Source organism: Nestor notabilis, unplaced genomic scaffold (assembly GCF_000696875.1).
Source record: "Nestor notabilis isolate BGI_N333 unplaced genomic scaffold, ASM69687v1 scaffold2927, whole genome shotgun sequence".
In the NCBI taxonomy this organism is placed as follows: Eukaryota; Metazoa; Chordata; class Aves; order Psittaciformes; family Psittacidae; genus Nestor; species Nestor notabilis.
Window position 1 is genome coordinate 24,186 of NW_009935937.1, and position 20,445 is coordinate 44,630.

General features: G+C 44.9%; 1 protein-coding gene across 1 annotated transcript in view; it reads right to left on the bottom strand.

The window, feature by feature from the left end:
• The window catches only part of LOC104408456 (rho GTPase-activating protein 32-like), a gene marked incomplete at both ends in the record, with an annotated part of 57,753 nt that overhangs the window by 11,011 nt on the left and 26,297 nt on the right, over positions 1-20,445 (bottom strand). The window contains one exon of the mRNA XM_010018068.1: positions 10,108-10,194. Coding sequence (XP_010016370.1) covers positions 10,108-10,194 — 87 coding nt within the window. The remainder of the gene's footprint in view (positions 1-10,107; positions 10,195-20,445) is intronic.

The following is a 20,445-nucleotide window of genomic DNA, read 5'->3' on the forward strand; positions in this document are numbered from 1 at the left end:
AAGCTTCTGTGTGATGCCCCAGGCCAATCTTCAGCTGAATTAAAAAACAGTCTATGATGAATAACACTCCTGAGTGCATATCACTGCCCCAATTAAAATATTGACAAGATACACACTGCTTCAGGGGACAAGGAAGAGACCAGGGCAGCATAATCTGCTTTGTGAAGCTTTTAATATCTAAATGACCACTTCTAAATGCTGCATGGCCTATTATGACCAATAAAAAATGTTGTAATAATGCAGCAATTCACAGCTCAAAGCACTTCACGAACAGTCATTCATTCTCTCAGCACTCCCATCCAGCACCTTAAGTGAGATTATTCGTGTTGTACACATGGGGATGCTGACTCAGTGACCATGGACCTCCACAAAGCTCCCTCACTTTCTCTTTCAAGTGCAAAGTGCTTGTTTCAGTCTTTCTTTCCTAAATTCAACGCTATGGCTGTATTTATTCTTCCCTGTGAGGGTGCTGAGGCACTGGCACAGGGTGCCCAGAGAAGCTGTGGCTGCCCCATCCCTGGCAGTGTTCAAGGGCAGGTTGGACACAGGGGTTTGGAGCAACCTGCTCTAGTGGAAGGTGTCCCTGCCCCTGGCAGGGGGTTGGAGCTGGATGAGCTTTAAGGTCCGTTCCAACACAAACCATCCTATGATTCTGTGATTTAAAAAGAACAGAACCTCCATCAGCATTACAGACTCTTGCCTCACACTCCACAGGCAGTTGTTCTGGCCACTCCAAGGCAAGGCAAGGATTAAAAGCCTGGCAACCAGCACAAACAGCAGAGAAATGCATGGTATAAGGGGGGACACAACACTGGAGAAAGGAGCTGTAAAGCCTGAACCAGATGTACCGTACGTGGCTCTGAATCTCCACTAATGCCCTCTTCACCTGATATACAAAAAGCATTAACTCCCAGTCACCATCCTGCTAGATTCATTTGTCAGGAGGGTTCTAAGCATCATTTTTATATAAATATCCAAAGCCTACAAGGCAATTGTAAATGCAAAACCTATACTCCAGCATACCAACTATTTATGTATGGCAACTCCAGACTGTGTACTGTGCTCATAAACAAGAAACCACCCCTGTTTCACAACCCTACCAAGAGGGTATCTACACACGACATAAACGCTTTGTAATTTCCAGAAGTTATGTCATTTTACTTTTCAGCTAAAGGAGGAAACCAAAACCAGGAGTGCAAGTCTATCTTCAGAAAGGTGACTGCCTTTCCAACCTCTCCCACCTTTTGCAGTTCAGTGATTCTTGCTCTCTAGGTAAGTCACCTTCAACTTAAAGCAAGGTTTAGTCACCAATAGAAGAAATAACAGACTGAGAAATCGCTGCAATCCTTCATTTCCTTCTGCCTGCTGCACTTCAGAGGATATTTCAACACAATCTCACACACTACCCACACAAATCACAAACAAATTCGTCAAACAATCGTAAATGCGTCATTAATTCAATGACAGATTCCAACCCCCGTGTGGCAGAGGGTTAGAACTGGATGATCTTAATGTCCTTTCCAACCCAAACCATTCTATGATTCTCTATTTAAAGTGTTGGACTGTAGATTTGCAGTCTCTTTTTATCTGTAATCAAGACATTAGAATTATATTTACAAGGTGGGAATAGTTGGGGTTGGCAAACAGCCGGTCCATGGCATGGGGCGAGCAGGATGAGCTGCAGAGAACGGACTATATGGTGTTCTCCTTGCCTCTCATGAAAGCCATGCTACACCATCATGGTGACAAGGCTACTACTAGCTAGCAAGGCAGCTGCTCGGTGAGCAGGGACAGCTTACCTCCCGACAGCAGTGGTGCTTCTTACCCCAGCATCTCTGTGGGAGCTTCTTCACAACTCATGGAGCGAGCACTGAGCTGGCACAGCCTGAGCGTGGTGCAGAAGTAACCCTGACCCGTTCCTGTACCTTCCAATTGCTGCTAAGCAACCAGCTGAGCTATCCCTGAGCTATTCCTGAGATATCCCTGTGGAAGCAGCAGCAGCAGCCTCCAGAAGAGGGGTGGTGCACAACCCGGGTGACCAGAACCACTGTTGCCATTCAGTCAGCCCAATGCCTGCAATCCCAGCCCTCGAGTTTAGGCTCTTATGTATAGGGTATGTTAGTACAGATCACAGTTGCAGGAGAAATAATACATATTATTCTTCATCATGATACTCTTCATCAGGGACTGTAGCGACAGGACAAGGGGTGGTAGGTTCAAACTGAAACAGAGGAAGTTCAGGTTAGATCTAAGGCAGAAGCTCTTCCCTGTGAGGGTGCTGAGGCGCTGGCACAGGGTGCCCAGAGAAGCTGTGGCTGCCCCATCCCTGGCAGTGTTCAAGGCCGGGTTGGACACAGGGGCTTGGAGCAACCTGCTCTAGTGGAAGGTGTCCCTGTACAGTAGAACTGGATGATCTTAAGGTCCCATCCAACCCAAACCAGTCTGGGATTCGGTGATATTTCCACAGTATTTTTAGGTCTGCTGGTCAAATGGCCTAAGGAGGATGATGTGCAGCCATAGCCAAGAGAAGTTTGCTACTGCCTGAGGCACAGGTCATTTGGAGAGACTTGGAGTGAGGTGCACTCCCCGTTCCCCTTCTTCCTAACAAAGCCCAACACACAGCATGAAAGCTGCAGCTCAGTGACAGCAACTGCTGTACTGCTTGGTCACTGTTGGACTGGAAAAAGCAAGTTTAAGAGCGAGGTAATTTAAAACATCCTTTCAATAGTTAAAACCCCATTTGCTCCATCAGCTCTTCAACCCTTTACAGATCTATCCCTTCTGTGTAAAAATAGACTCTGTTTCCAGCTGAAGCTGCCTGCAGCTGAGCAGACAGGAGTCCTTTGTGTCTACCAATGCCCCTTCAAGCCAGGCAGGGTGCTACTGAGTCCCTGCATGCACAACTTGTGGGTCCCACGGTCTATGTTTTCTCTGTAGCACCTCGGATTTATTTATTTTAAGACGGGGTAGACCTTTCTTTTCTGGTTCAAATGCTTATTTCCTGAGGGAAATCACGTGGATGCTCTCATGAACCTTACCAGATCACGACCAGAAAATAAGACTAAAGTATACAGCAAAAGTCACTTCAGTTTGACCCGATAGTAAGAAAACACCATGTATTAAATAGCAGGAAACTGCCAGCATACCCCAATAGAGTTTAACTCTGCCATGAATGTGACTTCTACAGCTGTCTGGGTCTTGGGTCCTGCATGTTATTCCAGCATGACCCTTCAGCCTTTTTCTATTACAAGTCACACTGGAAAATGGCTTAGAAATTTAGTCAAAACAGAAACCAAGCCTGATAAAATCCATCACTTTGGGTTTCCCCAGGAAGCGTTCCTAGCTGGGGCCATAGGTGGCTTTATCTAAGCTTCAGTTTGTTTACCAAAATGTCCTGGATGACCTCATGACCTCTGGTGTATTATTATAACTTTAGGGAAACTGTAAATCATTAAAACTTAAATGGAGTTTGCACTAATGCAACTTTATTTCTGAATGAAAGCATGTGCTCAGCAGCATGATGCTTTTGGGCTTCCAGGTTTCACTTTGAGGCCACAGGTAGATAGATGCTCACTTGCATTGCTCCTCATGGGTATGGAACATGCACTATGGCTTTTCCTTAAGCTGGAAGACATTTCCAAGATATTGGAACTGATGAACACATTTTCCTTGGCAAACATTAGTGCTTGCTCCCATTTCAGCTGACAGAGCTGGGCAGAGGCAAGCCAACAGCAAGGACAGCTACACCAAGGTGATGTCTGCTCACCTGACTGGCTTAGAAGAGAGCATCCACAGCTTGCAGTGTGATACCCATTCTGCTGTCAGGCCCTTATTAATGACTAGAAGAAAAGGACATATGGGCAGGAAGGAGCTTTAAATAAGGTGAAAATAATGGGAATGCTGTAACTTCAGCTCTACTGAAATCACACCAGAGACCAACTATCACAAGATGAAGGGAACACACAGACAAACAGACAGACTGCAAGGCAGAAGGCAGAGGAGAAAGTTCAGTGTATTTATGTGGTGAATCCTTAATAGTCTTATTCCACAGAAGAAATTCATGTCTCTCAGCATTAATTATCAGTTTATTATCAATTAATTGCAATCAGCAAAAGAAAAAAAAGAGATTTTAATGGAAATCACTGAAGCTTTTCTCCCCTAAAAACTACCCTGATTCCAATTACAGATTGGAACACTAAAAACACACATGGGAACTGTGTTTTAAACTGACAGAGGGGAGACTGAGATGAGCTCTGAGGCAGAAGCTGTTCCCTGTGAGGGTGCTGAGGCGCTGGCACAGGGTGCCCAGAGAAGCTGCGGCTGCCCCATCCCTGGCAGTGTTCAAGGCCAGGTTGGACACAGGGGCTTGGAGCAACCTGCTCTAGTGGAAGGCGTTGGGGGTTGGAACTGGATGAGCTTTAAGGTCCCTTCCAACCCAAACCAGGCTGTGATTCAGACAGCAGGGAAATATTTGGCTCAGGCTTTGGGTTTGTACAGGTACAGAGAAATAAGGGCATGCTAGAAAGACCCAACACATGTATTTGAAATGTGAACATCCATTTTTGCTCCCACAAGAAAGCCTGTTTCTGAATGGCAGGCTGACAGGCACCTAATGAACTTGAAACAGGGTTTACAACTCTCACCACGTGAATAAAATCCCCTGCTCTCCTGGCATGTTATAATCGAAACAATTCAGTATCAATCATCTCTTTAGCAAAATGATCCTGTAAGAGCAGCAGAGTTTCACTAAAGTAAGGCCACAGCACTATCCTTTAAACCAGAGCAACAATGCCTCGATGAGTTTTGAAGGTTCCTTCCAACCCAAACCATTCTATGGTTCCATTATCACTGAAAAACAGGAATATGCATCTCAATCCTCCTCTTAGTTTGGATTTGAGCTCTTGGAGAAGGTGTAAAACAAGTAAGACTGTAGACAAGCTGCTCCTCTGCAACGGGCTTGCACTTGCCTGGTTATGGGGCAGGTTTCAATGTCTCTTCAGAAGAAAAGCCAGCTCTACTCTTCAATCTGTGGCTGGGCCCAGCCCTGTCTACAAAGCTCCACATGACAAGGGGAAGCCATGCCAAACCCATCACTTACTGACAGAAACCATAATCACCATCCCGGCTCTTGGATTTCAACAGTGATTTTCACATTTGCTTCAGAGCTAAGCAGAATACAACTTGGAGACAAGAGGATTGATGTCTCTAATTCAGAGCCTGCTTTCTGAAAGCAAAATGCCCAAAGGACAAGACAGTAACAAACTACCGTGTAATTGGAAAAGCTTCTGTTGCTTAAAAAAAAACCCTTTCATGGCAGCACATTTATGTGATAGTGCATTTTATTCTCAGAAATCATTTTCCCTCTTGCTCACCATGCCTTCCTAGACCAGGGCTACACTGAGCATTCACTTCAGCTTGTGGGTTTTCATCACAGCAAAGCATCTGAAGAGCCCATGAAAGCAGATTCTGCTACAGAACACTCAACAACTGCACTGCAGCTCAGTGCAGCACAGGCCTGATGAACTGGTAGGCTGTTATATGTTTGGACACCTTCTTTTCCCAGTAAAAACCACCCTTAATAAAACCCTTAAATAAATTGAGCAACCTGCTCTAGTGGAAGGTGTCCCTGTCCGTGGCAGGGGGTTGGAACTGGATGAGCTTTAAGGTCCCTTCCAACACAAACCAGGTTGGGAATCTAGGATTTCTCTCCTCAGAGAGAGCCATGAATGGGTAATTTAAATATTGAAGGTTAAGATTTCTGATCAATCATCACCAGGGGATGGACTTACACACAGGAGTACTGAATCTGCTCCATGGTTGGGAATGAAGGACAAGTCCCACTGAGCTATCTATTTAAAGAACTGTGGCTTTCCACAGGAGGAATGCCAGCAGCACCTACCCAGTTAACTGTTCTTTAGGTGTTTGAACTTCAATCACACAAGATTAAACTATTAATATGCTAAAGAAGAAGCCTTCAAGACAAAAACCACTCACACAAAAGAGTTCTGAATGCTCAAAAATCCTCCTGCAAGCAATTTGTGGTTTCTAGCAGGGACTATGACAGGCAGAGAGAACCATACTTTAGATGTCAGTAGTCTGAATAAGACATTTGCTTCTGTGAAAATAGATTCCACTCTCCTCTCCCCACAAACCACCCAGGATAGGGAGTCCTGTCTGTTCTTCCTTCTTGAGTCCCATTTTTTCCTGGCATTCTCTCTGCTGCCCTTGAAGCACTTATTATTGTGACCACGCTTCCAGCCATGGAACACTGGATGGGGATGCCTTCAGAGGTTTGCAAATGCTGTTCTTCAGACAGAAGATACTGAGCTTGAATCTCCTGCAAGGCAGAGCTGGGAGATACAACTGGCACAGAGTTGCATCAAAGCCTTCATGTAGTGTGTATAAGAGACCTTATTCTATCAATCAAAATGAACACAGCACAGGCAGCAGTGGCTGCCTTGAAGATATAGCAGGAACAGGGCATCCTGCACAACAAAGCCACACAGCTCCGCTTGCTGCCAATGTGGGGTCTGCAAATGTGAGCAGAAGAACAGAGAAAACCCACACTTGGACCATGAGAACAGCCTCAGAAACCTCCCAAGCTGCAGCAGGAGAAGGCTTCCTTTGCAGGACACTGGTGTTATCCCAGGAACAGCAGGAAACAGAGGAGGTCGTGTGGCTCGGCTCCAAGATCACAACAGCCAGTCTGTGTTTAAAGGTCTGTCATGAGATCTAGTCCTAAGATTTAGACTAGATATTAGGAAGAAGCTCTTCACTGTGAGGGAGATGGAACAGGGTGCCCAGAGGAGCTGTGGCTGCCCCATCCCTGGCAGTGTTCAAGGCCAGGCTGGACACAGGGGCTTGGAGCAACCTGCTCTAGTGGAAGGTGTCCCTGCCCATGGCAGGGGCTGGAGCTGGATGAGCTTTAAGGTCCCTTCCAAGCCAAACCTTTCTCTCATTTTGTTGAACATCACTCACAGTCTGTAACTCCTGTTTCAACAATCTACCTGTGATACTGAAAATGAACAACAAAACCCACATGAGATGACTGGAGTTTAAGGTCTCCCTTAGACCACTTTCACAATCCGCCTCTTGTTCTCTCCTTCCCATTCAAAACATCACCACCAAATTATGTCTGAAGTGTTGAAATACATGCACGTTTTTCAGAACAACAGCTTAGACTGGCAATTCTTATGTTGGGATATTTAAATATGCAGGAACCTGCTGCTGTACTGTCACACAAACAAGCCCAGAACCACTGAAAGGGTGTATTTTCACAGCCTGCTTTAGGACTTGACAGAACTCCATGGCTTGGCTTAGCTTAGTTCAACCCTTTTGCAGGCTTCATTTCATCTCAAGGCACAGAATAACCCCGTTAAATGTGTTGCAGAGCCTGTAAATTCTTACTGTATCCCTGTGGAACCTCGCAAGGACTGCAAATGCTGCCCACGGCCCTTCCCAGCCTGCAGGTAGAGCACAGGCTCACCAAGGTCTCAGCATTCCCTGGAGTCCTTTAAGGACCAGGGTTATTGTTAAGATTTGCAATTACTCACAGCAGGAGGCCTGCCCATCCATCCCTCCCCTCCTTCCTCCCTCTATCCCTTCTCTTATCCTAGAAAGGGATTTTGGTTAGATTTAGTTAATAATATCAACCTCTCTATATTCCCACTTCTTCTTAAGAGCTACTAAACTGGATTATTGTTTTGAGGTCTCTAAGTAGAAGAAAAGCTGAATGGAGACTTGAACACCCCCCCGCCCCGAACCTCACACAAAGCTTGTATTTCACAAGCTGAGGGGCAGCAGAACTGTGTCACAAATACAACTCCCCTCAAAACTTGTTTCAACCCTTATCTGGGAAGGTTTTGCAAAACAATAATTCTCTTTACACCACTAAAATCATACTTACAGAGGGAAAAAAAATTGAGTTTCCTTAGTATAGTCTGCCAAACACAGCTAAGGCTGAGCTGGAGGTTTTAAAGGTCTAATGTTCACAAGCTTTGGTTTGTTGCCTGCTACAGAGTGAAAGGACAAAATCAATGTCTTTAATGGACCATGCAATATACAGATTGGGGCTGCACAGTCCAAACTGTGCAAGGCACAGCAGTGGAATAAGTTCAACCCCAAAACTAAGGGATTTTGGGTATTTCTCTAAGGCCTGTAATCTAAAATTGCCAGGATGGCCAAATGCTCTTCCTCTTCCCCATGCTGTCTGTTTATGCAACAAATCCCAAGTATCTTAAGGCTTTTAAATGTCCATGGGTTTAGCCTGCATCAACAGAACTCGTTTTCTCTGTGTCCATCTGAGAAATGACAAGGTTTCTACAAGTGCTGCAGTACCAGTGGTAGCAGCACATCCAAAGGGTGAGCAAAGTAAAATTTGTTTTATAGGCCTTTTTCTCCCTCCTTCAATATTTTTGGCTTTATCCAAGTGCATCCTGCCAAAACCTCTCCCCCACTGCACTATCATTCCATGAGCTATTTCACACCTCCCATTCCATTCTAATGTGGAGCCAAATCCATCCAGACACCAACAGTGTCCAATGTGTGACAGAATGGAATCTTTCCCTGGACATTAGGAGAGGCCACAAGATGTCAGGGGTGAAGTATCTCCATGGCACGAATGATGCTCAGCTGTGCAGTTCATTCCATGCCTTTCCACTCATTGAATCCAGATGCCACAAGTTTCTCAGCTTTGTAAGTATCTGAGACAAGGACACAGACTAACACGCAAGAGGTGAATCAGTAGCTGGGGTAGGGAGAAACTGTAGTGAGCCAGAAGGATTACTAAGAAGAGAAAAGAGCAAAAAATAAGGTACCAGAACTTCTCAGCAGTTGGGCACATAAGTGTTTCCATCCCTGGCAGTGTTCAAGGCCAGGCTGAACAGGGCTTGGAGCAACCTGCTCTAGTGGAAGGTGTTCCTGCCTGTGGCAGGGGTTGGAGCTGGATGAGCCTTAAGGTCTCTTCCAACCCAAACCATTCCATGATTCTATTGTTCACAGCCTCTGGATCTATTGGACAGCAGCTGCAAAGTACCATCTTCCTTAGCCAAGGCAGAGAATTCACCACACTGTCCCCACAGAAATCAAATCTCTGCACTGTGTTCTCTGAAACATCCCTGCAAATCATCTGAGAGACTGTGACAACAGAGAAGACTTATTCTGTGTGTTTCTGTCACACCAACTACACTGCTGTAGTGCAGCTTTTGCCAAGCTCCACCTTCAAAACAGAGCAGGATGCTTTGCTCCTCAGCTCTCTCCAAACACCCTACACCAGTGTGAACACAGAGTTAGAGCAGAGGAGCAAGTACACTGGGAACTCACTACCTGTCTCTGTGTGTACTAATGGCACTGGGCCAGTACAATCCAATATCCAAGAGAAAATACTTCCCTACCTCACGCAATTAAAATGCAGGCAGCAGCAGTGTGCCTAGTCTGTACGCTTCCTTTTGGTACCTAAGAAATGTCAGCAGGATCACATAAAGAGCTCTAAAAGGACAGACACTGCAGTGATGTTTCACATAAATTGCTAAGATGGAGGCTCAAGAAGTGCTGACACGAATCACAGAAAGAACTGCTATGCCAAGAGGAGAGAAATGACCAAAGACAGGCATTACACTTAGCTGAACCCACCCATGCAATGTCTCACACAAACAACAATTTAACTCAACATATTCAAATATAATCACTTATTATGCAGTATTTGACAAAGTCACTATCTTTATCAGAGCAGACAGGGTCCAAAGAAGCAGATCTATCTGCCCAAAGCATGTGGATACCAAAGGCAGTGAAAGAATTCCATGCTAGATGTCTAGAGACATAGGTGGAGAATCCTCATCTCCTGGTGGCCAGCAGCCAGTATCTCTAGCTACTCGTCCAGCAGCTCTGCACACACTGGAACAAGGATTATTTGCTTACAGACTCCTTTTTCTGCCCTCGATGCTCCTTTGCTTACAATGAGCTCCCTGCAATCCCACAGACAGCATCCTTTGGAAGACCCAAAATGAGAAGCAGAAAGCCACTTCCCCGCCACCGAGAAGTGTCACATCAAAACGTTGTGTTGCCAAACATAATGTAAACCAAAGTGGGGCTAGAAAACGCAGCATTTACCTGACAAGAGATCTGTACAAGGTAGACCAGTTCCTTGGATTCACAGCCATTTCTTGTTACTTCATTCTGTTCCTCCGGGAGCGAAAGCTGCATCAAGGGAGCAGGGACGGGGTGGAGAAAGAGAGAAAGACCAGGTCAATGAGCAGGGATAAGCCAGGCATGTAATAATGCATGAAGCACAACGTTCACATCAACTTGCTCCAAGACATGCTGAGTAGCAGGGAATCAGGGATGTGTTTGTGTGCCTGGAGCTGTCAGAGAGAAAACATTGAGCATTCGTGGGTTGCACTGGAATGCCATTGGATTCTGGCACCTCACCTGAGGTTTAAAGGTTTAAAACTAAAACTATGGTTCAAAAATAAAACCATCCTAGGAAAGCAAAGTATTCAAGCCAGGGATTAAAGCTTAGAAGTCTGCAAAATCAGTTGTTCACTGAAATAGCTCTATAAATATTAATGTATCAGATAACAGTGATTTCCACCCCCCCAATTTTATTCATTTTCTATTTGATATGTTCAGCAGACATTAGATAACAAACCAGATCTCCTCATTTCAGCCTTGTCAAGCAATTTACCACAACAGAGAGCTTTATGGCACCATTTATCACATACAGAGTCATTAAATACAACATCAGGATGTGCTTGTATTTCAGAGCAGAGAGGAGAGACTTAACCATCTCATTCCTGTACATGTACCGAGTGCCTTGACTAGTCCTGCTGCTCCTACTAGTTTAGCATCCTGTAGGTACAATTGCTTGTATTTGATCATCTTCTCTGAAAAGTGACCATTAAAAGTGATCATAAGCAAACTAAGACTTTGCAAAACAAATAATAAAAGGAAATGTCTTCCAGAAAGTTGTTTTATGAAAGAAAGAGATCCTTACCCAGCACAGAGGTCCAGGAACTAAAGATTATATATATATATATATAAAAACTCCATTATACACAGAGCAGGATGAGGGTCTCAACCTCACAGTGCTCATACAGCTATCACAGCTACCTTTATGTCTTGTGTGATGGACATTAAGTTGCAGTGACAGCACCTTGTTAAGCAGAAATGATGCCAGTTAAAAGCAGAAAGTACTGAGGAAGAATCTGGGCCTTTTTCCACGAGGTTTTTTGGAACAAGAGACTTGTTTCTCTTTTGGAAAATGTGTACAGAAAAGTTGAAGTCTGGAAAAAATTGTACTTAGCCAAGGGCAAAAAAATCCCAACAAATGGAAACAGAAATGTGCATGACCTGAGATGGCTGAAACAATCTGTGAGTAGCATCTATGGTAACTGAGCAAAGGGTTAAACAGCATCCTCCGATATATATGGCTTGATATAGAACCCAAAATGTTCATTTTTCACATTCAAAACGTGCCAAACTTCTTGAGCATGATAAACACATAGGATGCATTAGGTTCTGGAGGTACATTTGTTACTGGAATACTATGCTTAGCTAGCACAGTCAGATAGGACTGACTCCATAAATCAGGTTTATGGTATCCTCAAGTTTTCAGTGGAAGCATTTCATGATACACAAAGCAAGCCCTAAAGATGCTCCTATGAGCTTTAACAGGTGCCTGAATAGCACAGAGTGCTGTGAACATTATGTCAAGCTATCATTGTGAGTCCCCTCCTTTCTGCCTTCCTGCACGCATCCATAAGGACCCAGTGAGTGTATTAAATCCTGGAGCAGACAGGCCAGTTTTGCTCTACCAGCACATGTACACCAAGCTGCTTTGTGCAGCTGACTAGTAAGAGCTGTAGCCCCTACTACAGTGATCTGCCAAAGGATGAGTAACTATAATAAACCAAACAGAAACGACTTCTGGAGCAGGAGGAAGAAGTGATTGGGACCTCATGGTATCACCAGGAAGAGTGAAAGGCAAAATGCACCTTGCTCCTATAGTTTTGCCAAGACTATTGATCACACACACAGGCAGGACTAGCTTACAAGTGCCTCTAGTTCATGCAGTCTGAGAACAAGCAGCGCCTGTCTGGTAACCCAGCAGATAAAGACAGTAATTACAGAAGTCTCCTACAGAGGATGATTTATTGCTTATTCCTCTTGTAGAGCTAAACAGCACCAGAGTGAACAGGAGGGTAAGTTATGATATGGCACATTCAGAAGGCTTATTCCAAAGCTCAGCAGTTTTACAAGGTGCAATGCTGTGTGTGTGTGCATTTACCTTCCAGAACTGGGGTTAAGAAGAACAAAACTCACACTCTCATCTCTCTTCTCCAAAGTGGCTTTGGAAACTCCCTTCTGCTCTCCCTCCAAGAACACTCCTTGCATCCAACCCTGGCAGATCTGTGCTTGGAGCAAAGCAGAATGTGTTTTAAAGACACATTTGTTTGTCTGGAGCTCCACAAGGCTACTGGGAACCTGTCTGGCAGCCACATGGGACCTGCCACGTTTTCCACACAGCATCAAAAAAGCAAGGGCTAATGACTGGGGAGAGGGCTTTAATATGAGCAGAAGCTGGTCCTTCTCTTGTCAGCGTGACCACAGGCTTTAAACCGGAGTCACATCCTTGTGTGCTCCTCCTAGAAACTGCAAAAACTCTGGGGAATCACTTCAAGAAAAAGCACTACAGAAATCCATTGCCAAGACCAGGATTGTTGGCTACTAAATTGAAGTGCCAAATCCCTACCAAGTAAGAGCTGGCTTTGCTTTGCAAGGTCTGTGGGGCTGTGTCTGCTCCTCCTCACTCTGCCTCTGACCCTAGATGCCAAATAAGCTCATTTAAATAGCTTTGGCTTTCATTTCCTTGTTTGCTGAGCGATGTGAACCCCTTCATCCAGACCTCCTGATGACAGGATAATTTGTGAAAAACTGGGGAAGGACAGATTTAATTCAACTCTGAACCTTATTTATTTCAGCTTCTGCTTCCAGAAGTCATGAACACATGGATTTCACTTGCACACGTGTATCTGAGTAGTGCAAATGCATGTTCACTTGTGAAACACATACTCCATGACAAATCAAAGTAATTAGGTACATAAAATGAATACAACTGCTCTTGACAGATGAGAAACCTACAAGGAATCCTACAAGGATGACAGAGAAGGACTTTTTATCAGGGACTGTAGTGATACAACAAGGGGTGATGGGTTCAAACTGAAACAGGGGAAGTTCAGGTTAGATCTAAGGCAGAAGCTCTTCCCTGTGAGGGTGCTGAGGCGCTGGCACAGGGTGCCCAGAGAAGCTGTGGCTGCCCCATCCCTGGCAGTGTTCAAGGCCAGGTTGGACACAGGGGCTTGGAGCCATGGTAGGGGATTGGAACTGGATGATCTTATGGTCCTTTCCAACCCAAATCATTCTATGAAGCTGCAATGCTTCCTAATATTAATATTATTAGAAGTTTGCAGTAAAGTCAGCTAATACAGACCCACTCCTTTCACTTGAAGCCACAACCTATCCAGCTGTGACATCCCACAACTGGCAACATCTGGCACAGTGTTCCAGGGAGGATGAAGAGCTCATGGAGGGATGTGATGGGGTAGACGGCGATAAACCAGCCTCCCAGGCAAGCATGAGCTTCAAGAGGTGTCATCTCAAACACAGCACGCATCTGTAGAGATCTCCAGGAGAGGAGAGATGGCAAGAATGGTGAAGAAGTCGTCTGCCAGGAGTTTTAAGTCAGTGGAAAGGCTGATGCTTTTGCTGGCAAAGGATGCGTCATTGTTCCAAGGAAACCTGGTAATCCTTCTATGTTTTCCGAGCTGGAATTTAAGGTTAAAAGCAGCCAGACACACGCAACCAAAAGCTCAACCAGAGCAAAAGCTCATTAAGTTTCCAAACCACTGTTACATCTGATAATTTTTCTTCTGACAGGTTTAGGAACAAACTTTGTCTTTCTTCTCTTTCTGAACCACCTCCTGCCTCTTCCATGTCTGTCCTCTTGTGAATTTATGATGTTTGTGCAATTGAGCAAATCAGACGAGGGAAAAACCACAGGACAAATGCCACCTTTATGCATCGCTTTGGAATGTATGGATGGGGTGAAAAGTATGTCTGGTGGCCAAGAGCAAGAAATATGAGGCTCATTTTCCTGTGAAATATTGCTACGCTTTATTTTCAAAAAAGCCCAAATATCCTTGGGATAAATCCTGCAGAAATTAAAAGACTTAACACTGATCAGACTCAGAGATGCAGAGTCATTATAAGAAACAGCTTTTATTCCCTCTCGCAGCTCCAGACCCTAATAGACAATACTTCCACCATCTCCTACATCACCCTGGTCATTCACACACCACTTCATCTTCAGTTAGCTGAGCCCATTACGCATATTTGTCTTGCAATGAGGTACCTTCCTGACCTGGGTTTTGATATATTTGAGCATTTTATTTTATTGTGTTTGAAATTTTAGGCTGGCAAATCTTTTCAAGCAGGGAAACATATTTTAACTCATGACTGACACCATAAATGTATTTATCTGGCCTGGTTTTCCTTGCTCCCACTGGGTTCCCCATCTTCTCCTGCTTTATCCTTTTCATACTGAACTGCGGCTTCAGAGCAGGAAAAGAACATTTCTGACAGAACAGCTTCTTAACCCAAGCATAAACATCCTGAATGATCCAAGTATTGCAAAATGCAGGTGATACTTCTCCATAGAAGCATCATAAGGGGGCTAAAAAAGGTCTGGAGAGGGGCTTTGGACAAGGGCCTGTAGGGACAGGACAAGGGGAATGGCTTTAACTGATAGAGGAGAGATTGAGATGAGCTCTTAGCAGAAGTTCTTCCCTGTGAGGGTGCTGAGGCGCTGGCACAGGGTGCCCAGAGAAGCTGTGGCTGCCCCATCCCTGGCAGTGTTCAAGGGCAGGTTGGACACAGGGGCTTGGAGCAACATGCTCTAGTGGAAGGTGTCCCTGCCCGTGGCAGGGGGTTGGAACTGGAGGAGCTTTAAGGTCCCTTCCAACCCAAACCAGTCTATAACATCACTAGAAAAACATCATTAGAACATGGAAGGAGGATACTAGTGACAGAGGTGAAATTAACTCCTGCTTTAAAGCCTCCTCCTCACAGACACAAGTCCCAGCAAACCGCAGGTGTACTGGGAAGGCTGGATTTTCTGCAAGTACAAGCACTAAGTAAATTTGAAAGGTTGTGGGATGTGTGTTTTGCCTGTAGTTACTTTCAGAGCTATTTTAAGCTTGCACATCACATGGGACAAGTTTTCCGATGGAAGCACGATTATCCAGCAGGCAGCATCCCTTCAGCTGAGCTTCACCTTCAAGACTAATAAATCCTACCATAAATATGCACAGCTAGAGAAAAGGGCAGATACTGATTCTGCAGCAGGGTCCTTGAGGTGCTCCAATCACACATAGCTCCATATGTGCCTTAGAGTCACAAGATCAGGTCTCCTTTGGGAAAAATGCACAACTTGGAAAGACCATACTTTCAATCCCTGATTCCAGGTTGAGCTGGCAACACAGGCAGCTGATGTATATGCTGCTGGAGTCTGTTTGTTTTAATTCTTAAGCCAAGTACATTTGATGCCTAAGCCTGTTGAGACATAAAATCTCAGAGAGCTGTGTCACAGATACTTTCTCCCAGATTTTCCTGTATTAAGTTGCAAATGTTTTCTCATGTGGTCTCACCCTTTTATTTCCTCTAAATGTGCAAGAAGGTCAATCTTCCTAAGCAATGAAATATGCATAAAAACTTCTTAGATGCAGCCATCAGGGGCTCCATGAGGCAAAACCAACTTCTTAGGGGCTGAAAACAGAATGTTTTCACAAAGTTAAAATATCTGCTGTTATTAAAAACAAACTAACAAACACCCCTCCAAGTGGCTGCATGCAGAGCACTGCTTGGGGCACTTCTTGATGGCTGGCAGAGTACACAACATCCTGGAATGCTCCATAAGCTGGATTTGTCACCTGGGGTTTCATGGTTGGAGTTCCACGGCTTTGACTTTTGTCTTTAAAGCTCTGTGTGAACTGACCGCTGAGAAACTTGCTCACTCCATGTATCTCCATGTATCTACAGATATAGTGGCCAAAAGATAAATTAGACCGAAAACAATGTTAGTGAGAGAATTTTTAGGCTGAAAACTGCTTTTCACCTTAGTTGGGTGAAACCTGGATTTCCCATCTCCTTACTACATCTTCTCTCTCACTTGTAATGAAATTTGGGAAGACATGGGAGAAATACAGAACTACTACCAGCTTTGTTTCACAGATTTCTTTCCTGAATGGTTTTAGCTTCCATGATGACCTCTTTCTTCTCCTTTTCTCATGGGGGAAACTACTTCCAGTGTCTGAGGTTTCAGAAGGCAGCAATGAAACATGACATTAAGCAGTGGCAAATGTTTAGCGTGGACACGGGTGGCTGTACTGCTGCCAGACATAGAACAGGGTAATCAGTTACACATGGTGACAACGTGGAAAGTCCCTGCATCCAGTAACTGTGACCACAACTGAGGAATCACTGCCAGAGCAATGTGGATGGGTGCAGGGAATCATGTTCCTTCCTCAAACTCACCCTCGAGAGAGCTTACTAGGCCATAGCCAACACCACGTTAACCAGGCTCCAGGGCTACTCTGCCACTAGACATGTGCTTCAGGGATTAAGGACTAGAAAATAAATGAAGAGAATCTATTACTGACTCCATCTATACTTCTATTGCCACCAAGAGACATAAAATAGAATCATATCACAGAATCACAGACTAGTTTGGGTTGGAAGGGACCTTAAAGCTCATCTGCTGCCACAGGCAGGGACACCTTCCACTAGAGCAGGTTGCTCCAAGCCCTTGTGTCCAACCTGGCCTTGAACACTGCCAGGGATGGGGCAGCCACAGCTTCTCTGGGCAGCACCTCATCACTCTCACAGGGAAGACTATATTATCCATTAGAGAACATTCATGGAATAAAACAAAAAGGAAAAAGCCCATTTTGCTATCACACCTATGATGGAAATCAAAACCACAGCTCTTGTGAAGTTTAAGCTCAGCCTGAGAGACATGAATGCATCTGGTTTCAGTAAATACAGAGCCTCTATTATGGCATGTTGTTGATTAAATGATTGTACTGAAGCAGCGACCAGCACATCGTCTGCAGTTCCTCGTGTCTTCCCCTGTCACATGTCTTATTAAGCTGCACAGTTCTTGTGGGGAGTCTGTCCCCTCGAGCTCCAGAGCATAACAAGTTGATCCCGATGAATTCCTAGCTTTTAAAACGGGAAAGGTAACAGAGAAAGAAACAAGCAGAAAACCTGGCTACTCACTGAAGTGTGCTGGAAGGAATCAGCATAAGAAAAAAGCCACAAGTCCAACCAATATATTCCAAAGAATGAATATAAACGTCACAGCTGCTGAAGCTCGTGTGCGAGAAGCAAACCGTGTAGCATTCTGAAAGCAGCTAGTCCTGGTTACTCTGCTCTGCTCAGCCAAACACACAAATATAACACAGAAAAGCTCTCCTTTTCTTTAGCTTATGGCAAATCTTAAGCTCTGATTTTGGTGTTGCCAGCAGCACTAACCAAGAACTCAAAAGAAAGGTGTCCCCCAGCCTGACACAACTAACAGAGGGGGAAAAAAAAAGGGTGTAAAGAGACGCCCTTTGCTCACAAATGCAAATCTGGGGGCAGGGGAGAAAAGGCATTGTGGGCCATATGAAAAGCAATGAGCAGAGGTAGGCAGAACATGGGAAGTGGTTAAAGTCCAACTCTCCAGCACAAAAGAGGAGGAGAGCTGAGCCAGCACAGAGGCAGAAGTTAGGACGCATCCGAAAAGCTCACAGTGACATACCATTCCCAAACGAAGGAGCAATGGTAACTCTCAGAAGGATTTTGTAGGGGTCTCGTAGATGCTTTGTACTCGTTTGCACTGCTGAGGGCTTGGAGTGGCAATGAGTTGCCTGTGGCAGGAATTCCACAGGTAGGCATGTGGACAAAGTCATTCCTAGAAAGTCCAGAAGCTGCTTTTGTCTGGTTAATAACTCACGGGCTATGAATGGAAAAATCCTTGTCATCTCATAAAGCTTATATGTGTATTTTTTTATGGTTTCTGTCAGTGTGATATCTAGGATGAGTATTATGTGCCCCTGCACCTGATTAAAGATTTAGTCAAATCTATGATTCACATACACACAAACCTGCATCAAAAAGAAAGATGGAATAAAGGTTTACAAACTCAAATAAATACACACTCCCTTTATCAATATTTCATATTCCAACAATTATTTTAAAAGAAAGATGCATGAAAGACCAAAGAAAATGAAGTAAATTCTAAAATGTTCTTATTTCAAAAAGAATCCTTTACTAATCCTACCCTTAGAACAAAGGGAGTGTTCTAGGCATTATCAGCAACAGTTTGGAACATATGTAGCACCATGAAATGCAATATATTCCTTCTTTTACTGGCCCCTCATTTCTCTAATTAGCAGAAGACACACTGCAAGTTTACAACTGTGTATCTGGAGAGCCAGGCACTTCTGCCAAGGAAGGAAATATTCCTGGGATGTCCCCAGTCCCACTCCCAGTTAAGTCCGTGTACCTCAGAAACAGGGCTTTCAGACGGATCTTCCCAGAGGCCACAGGTTAATCCCGGGAAGGAGAGCCACAGTTTGCATTGTGCTGAGCTTTCAAATCTGTAAGGGGAGACAGCCTGCACAAAAAAGCAATAAACTCCCCCTGGAAACTGCAGCGGATCCTTCTGCAAAGAAGCCACTGCCTGTTAAACTGCCACCTGAATCGTCCCTTACTGCCGCAGCAGCACTCGGTGCCATCCTTCCTGCTGCTTTTCTGTTAGCACCAGGATTAGATTGTGCCAGTAACAAAAAGGATCTTCTCTCAAGCACAGAGGATCTCTGAAAGGCTGTGTGCTTTACTTACCCCTGCTACAACGATCTATTCTTTCCATGGATGGATCCCTAGCCAAGGCCTAACAGTTCCAGGTCCCTCCGTAGCTTCCCAGCAGCTAATTGCAAAAACCTTCCAGGCATTAGCTCCAAAAGGCAGGAACTCCAGGCTGGAAGAATCAAATCAAACTCCCCACATACGTTTCCCTTGCTCTCCTCTCTTCCTGGTGCTGCTGCTTCTTCAGTGCCTATGAATAGCATTTAAGATCTGCCTCCGCAGCCCTGTTCGTCGCTTCCACACTGCCCATTTCAGGCTCAGTTTGCACTGGGGAGCAAGCCGTGGTGTTCCTGTCTCTCGCGTTCGCTCTCGCATTGGAAAGGTCCCACAAGACAAGCCGTGGAGTTTAACAAGAGCCAAGAGAAACAGAGAGGGAGGGAATGCAGGCAGGGGCTGTGTTGAGGCACAGAAGTCTGCTGCTGCAGCTCAAAGGGAAAGAAAACAAATGACAGCAAACTGCCATCACATGCCTGAAGCCCAGCACGGCTCCAGGCAAGCTGATTCCTCCTTGCTCATCCTCTTCCACTAGTAAACTGCTCACAGCTAAAGCTCCATGAAATTCCTCTCCGGTCCCCAGCGCAGATCGATGCAGGATGCGTGCCCTAGTGCCTAGGTACAAGGGTTCTCTGTTCACTGTACATATTCCCTAAGGAAAACAAGCATTTCAATGGTGAAAAGTTTGCTGTCAAAATCCTCCCTGTTCAGTTAAGAGCCTGAACACATTTGCTTGTCCAGGGGTTCTATACTATCACTATAGAACAAATGGTCCCAGGGCATGAGCAAAATCAAAGTTGGCAGATCATTATTCCCTGGCAGGACTTCACATTTCAGCTCCTGAGCACAGCGACCACTAACAAGGAAATCATTCCTTCCTCCCAGCCACAGAATTTGGGTTCGATTGTAAGCGTGCCTGGTCATTTAACCATGCAAAGAACTACAAGTTTGGAATGCTCAACCCAAGCTGCTTAAAAAATGCACAACTAGCATTGTTGTGAAGCAACTCGAGTTTCTTTCCCACCCAGTACACTACTTTTCCCGAACCTTGGAAAATTGCTTTCCATTAAATTGTTTTCTTAACTGTCACACTGGAAAACTTATCAGACAGTGCCACTGTTTGCTGTATTTTGAGGGATGAGAAGTTGAGAAAGTTTGTAAGATTGCTTCTCATACACCAAAGTAAATGAGTCTGCAGGGTGCTGTAATGGCACAGAGAAAACAATAAGGAATGGAGGAAGTCAGTGCCTCCAAATTACACAGCCTACGCCTCAGGAGCAGCCTTACTTTGTGCAAAGGAGGGTAGTAACCAGTGAGTAGTAGCTTCCAAGTCCTGCTCTCTGTTAACCACTTCTGTGCCTGGTCTCTCCTGCTGCTATTGATGTGCAGACTGGCCTGTCGCTTGCACAAATTGATGCTAGAAAGTGACAAGGCAGAAAATCACTTCTGAGGATGGAAGCATACTTCCAAAGGCAAACAGAAGTCTGG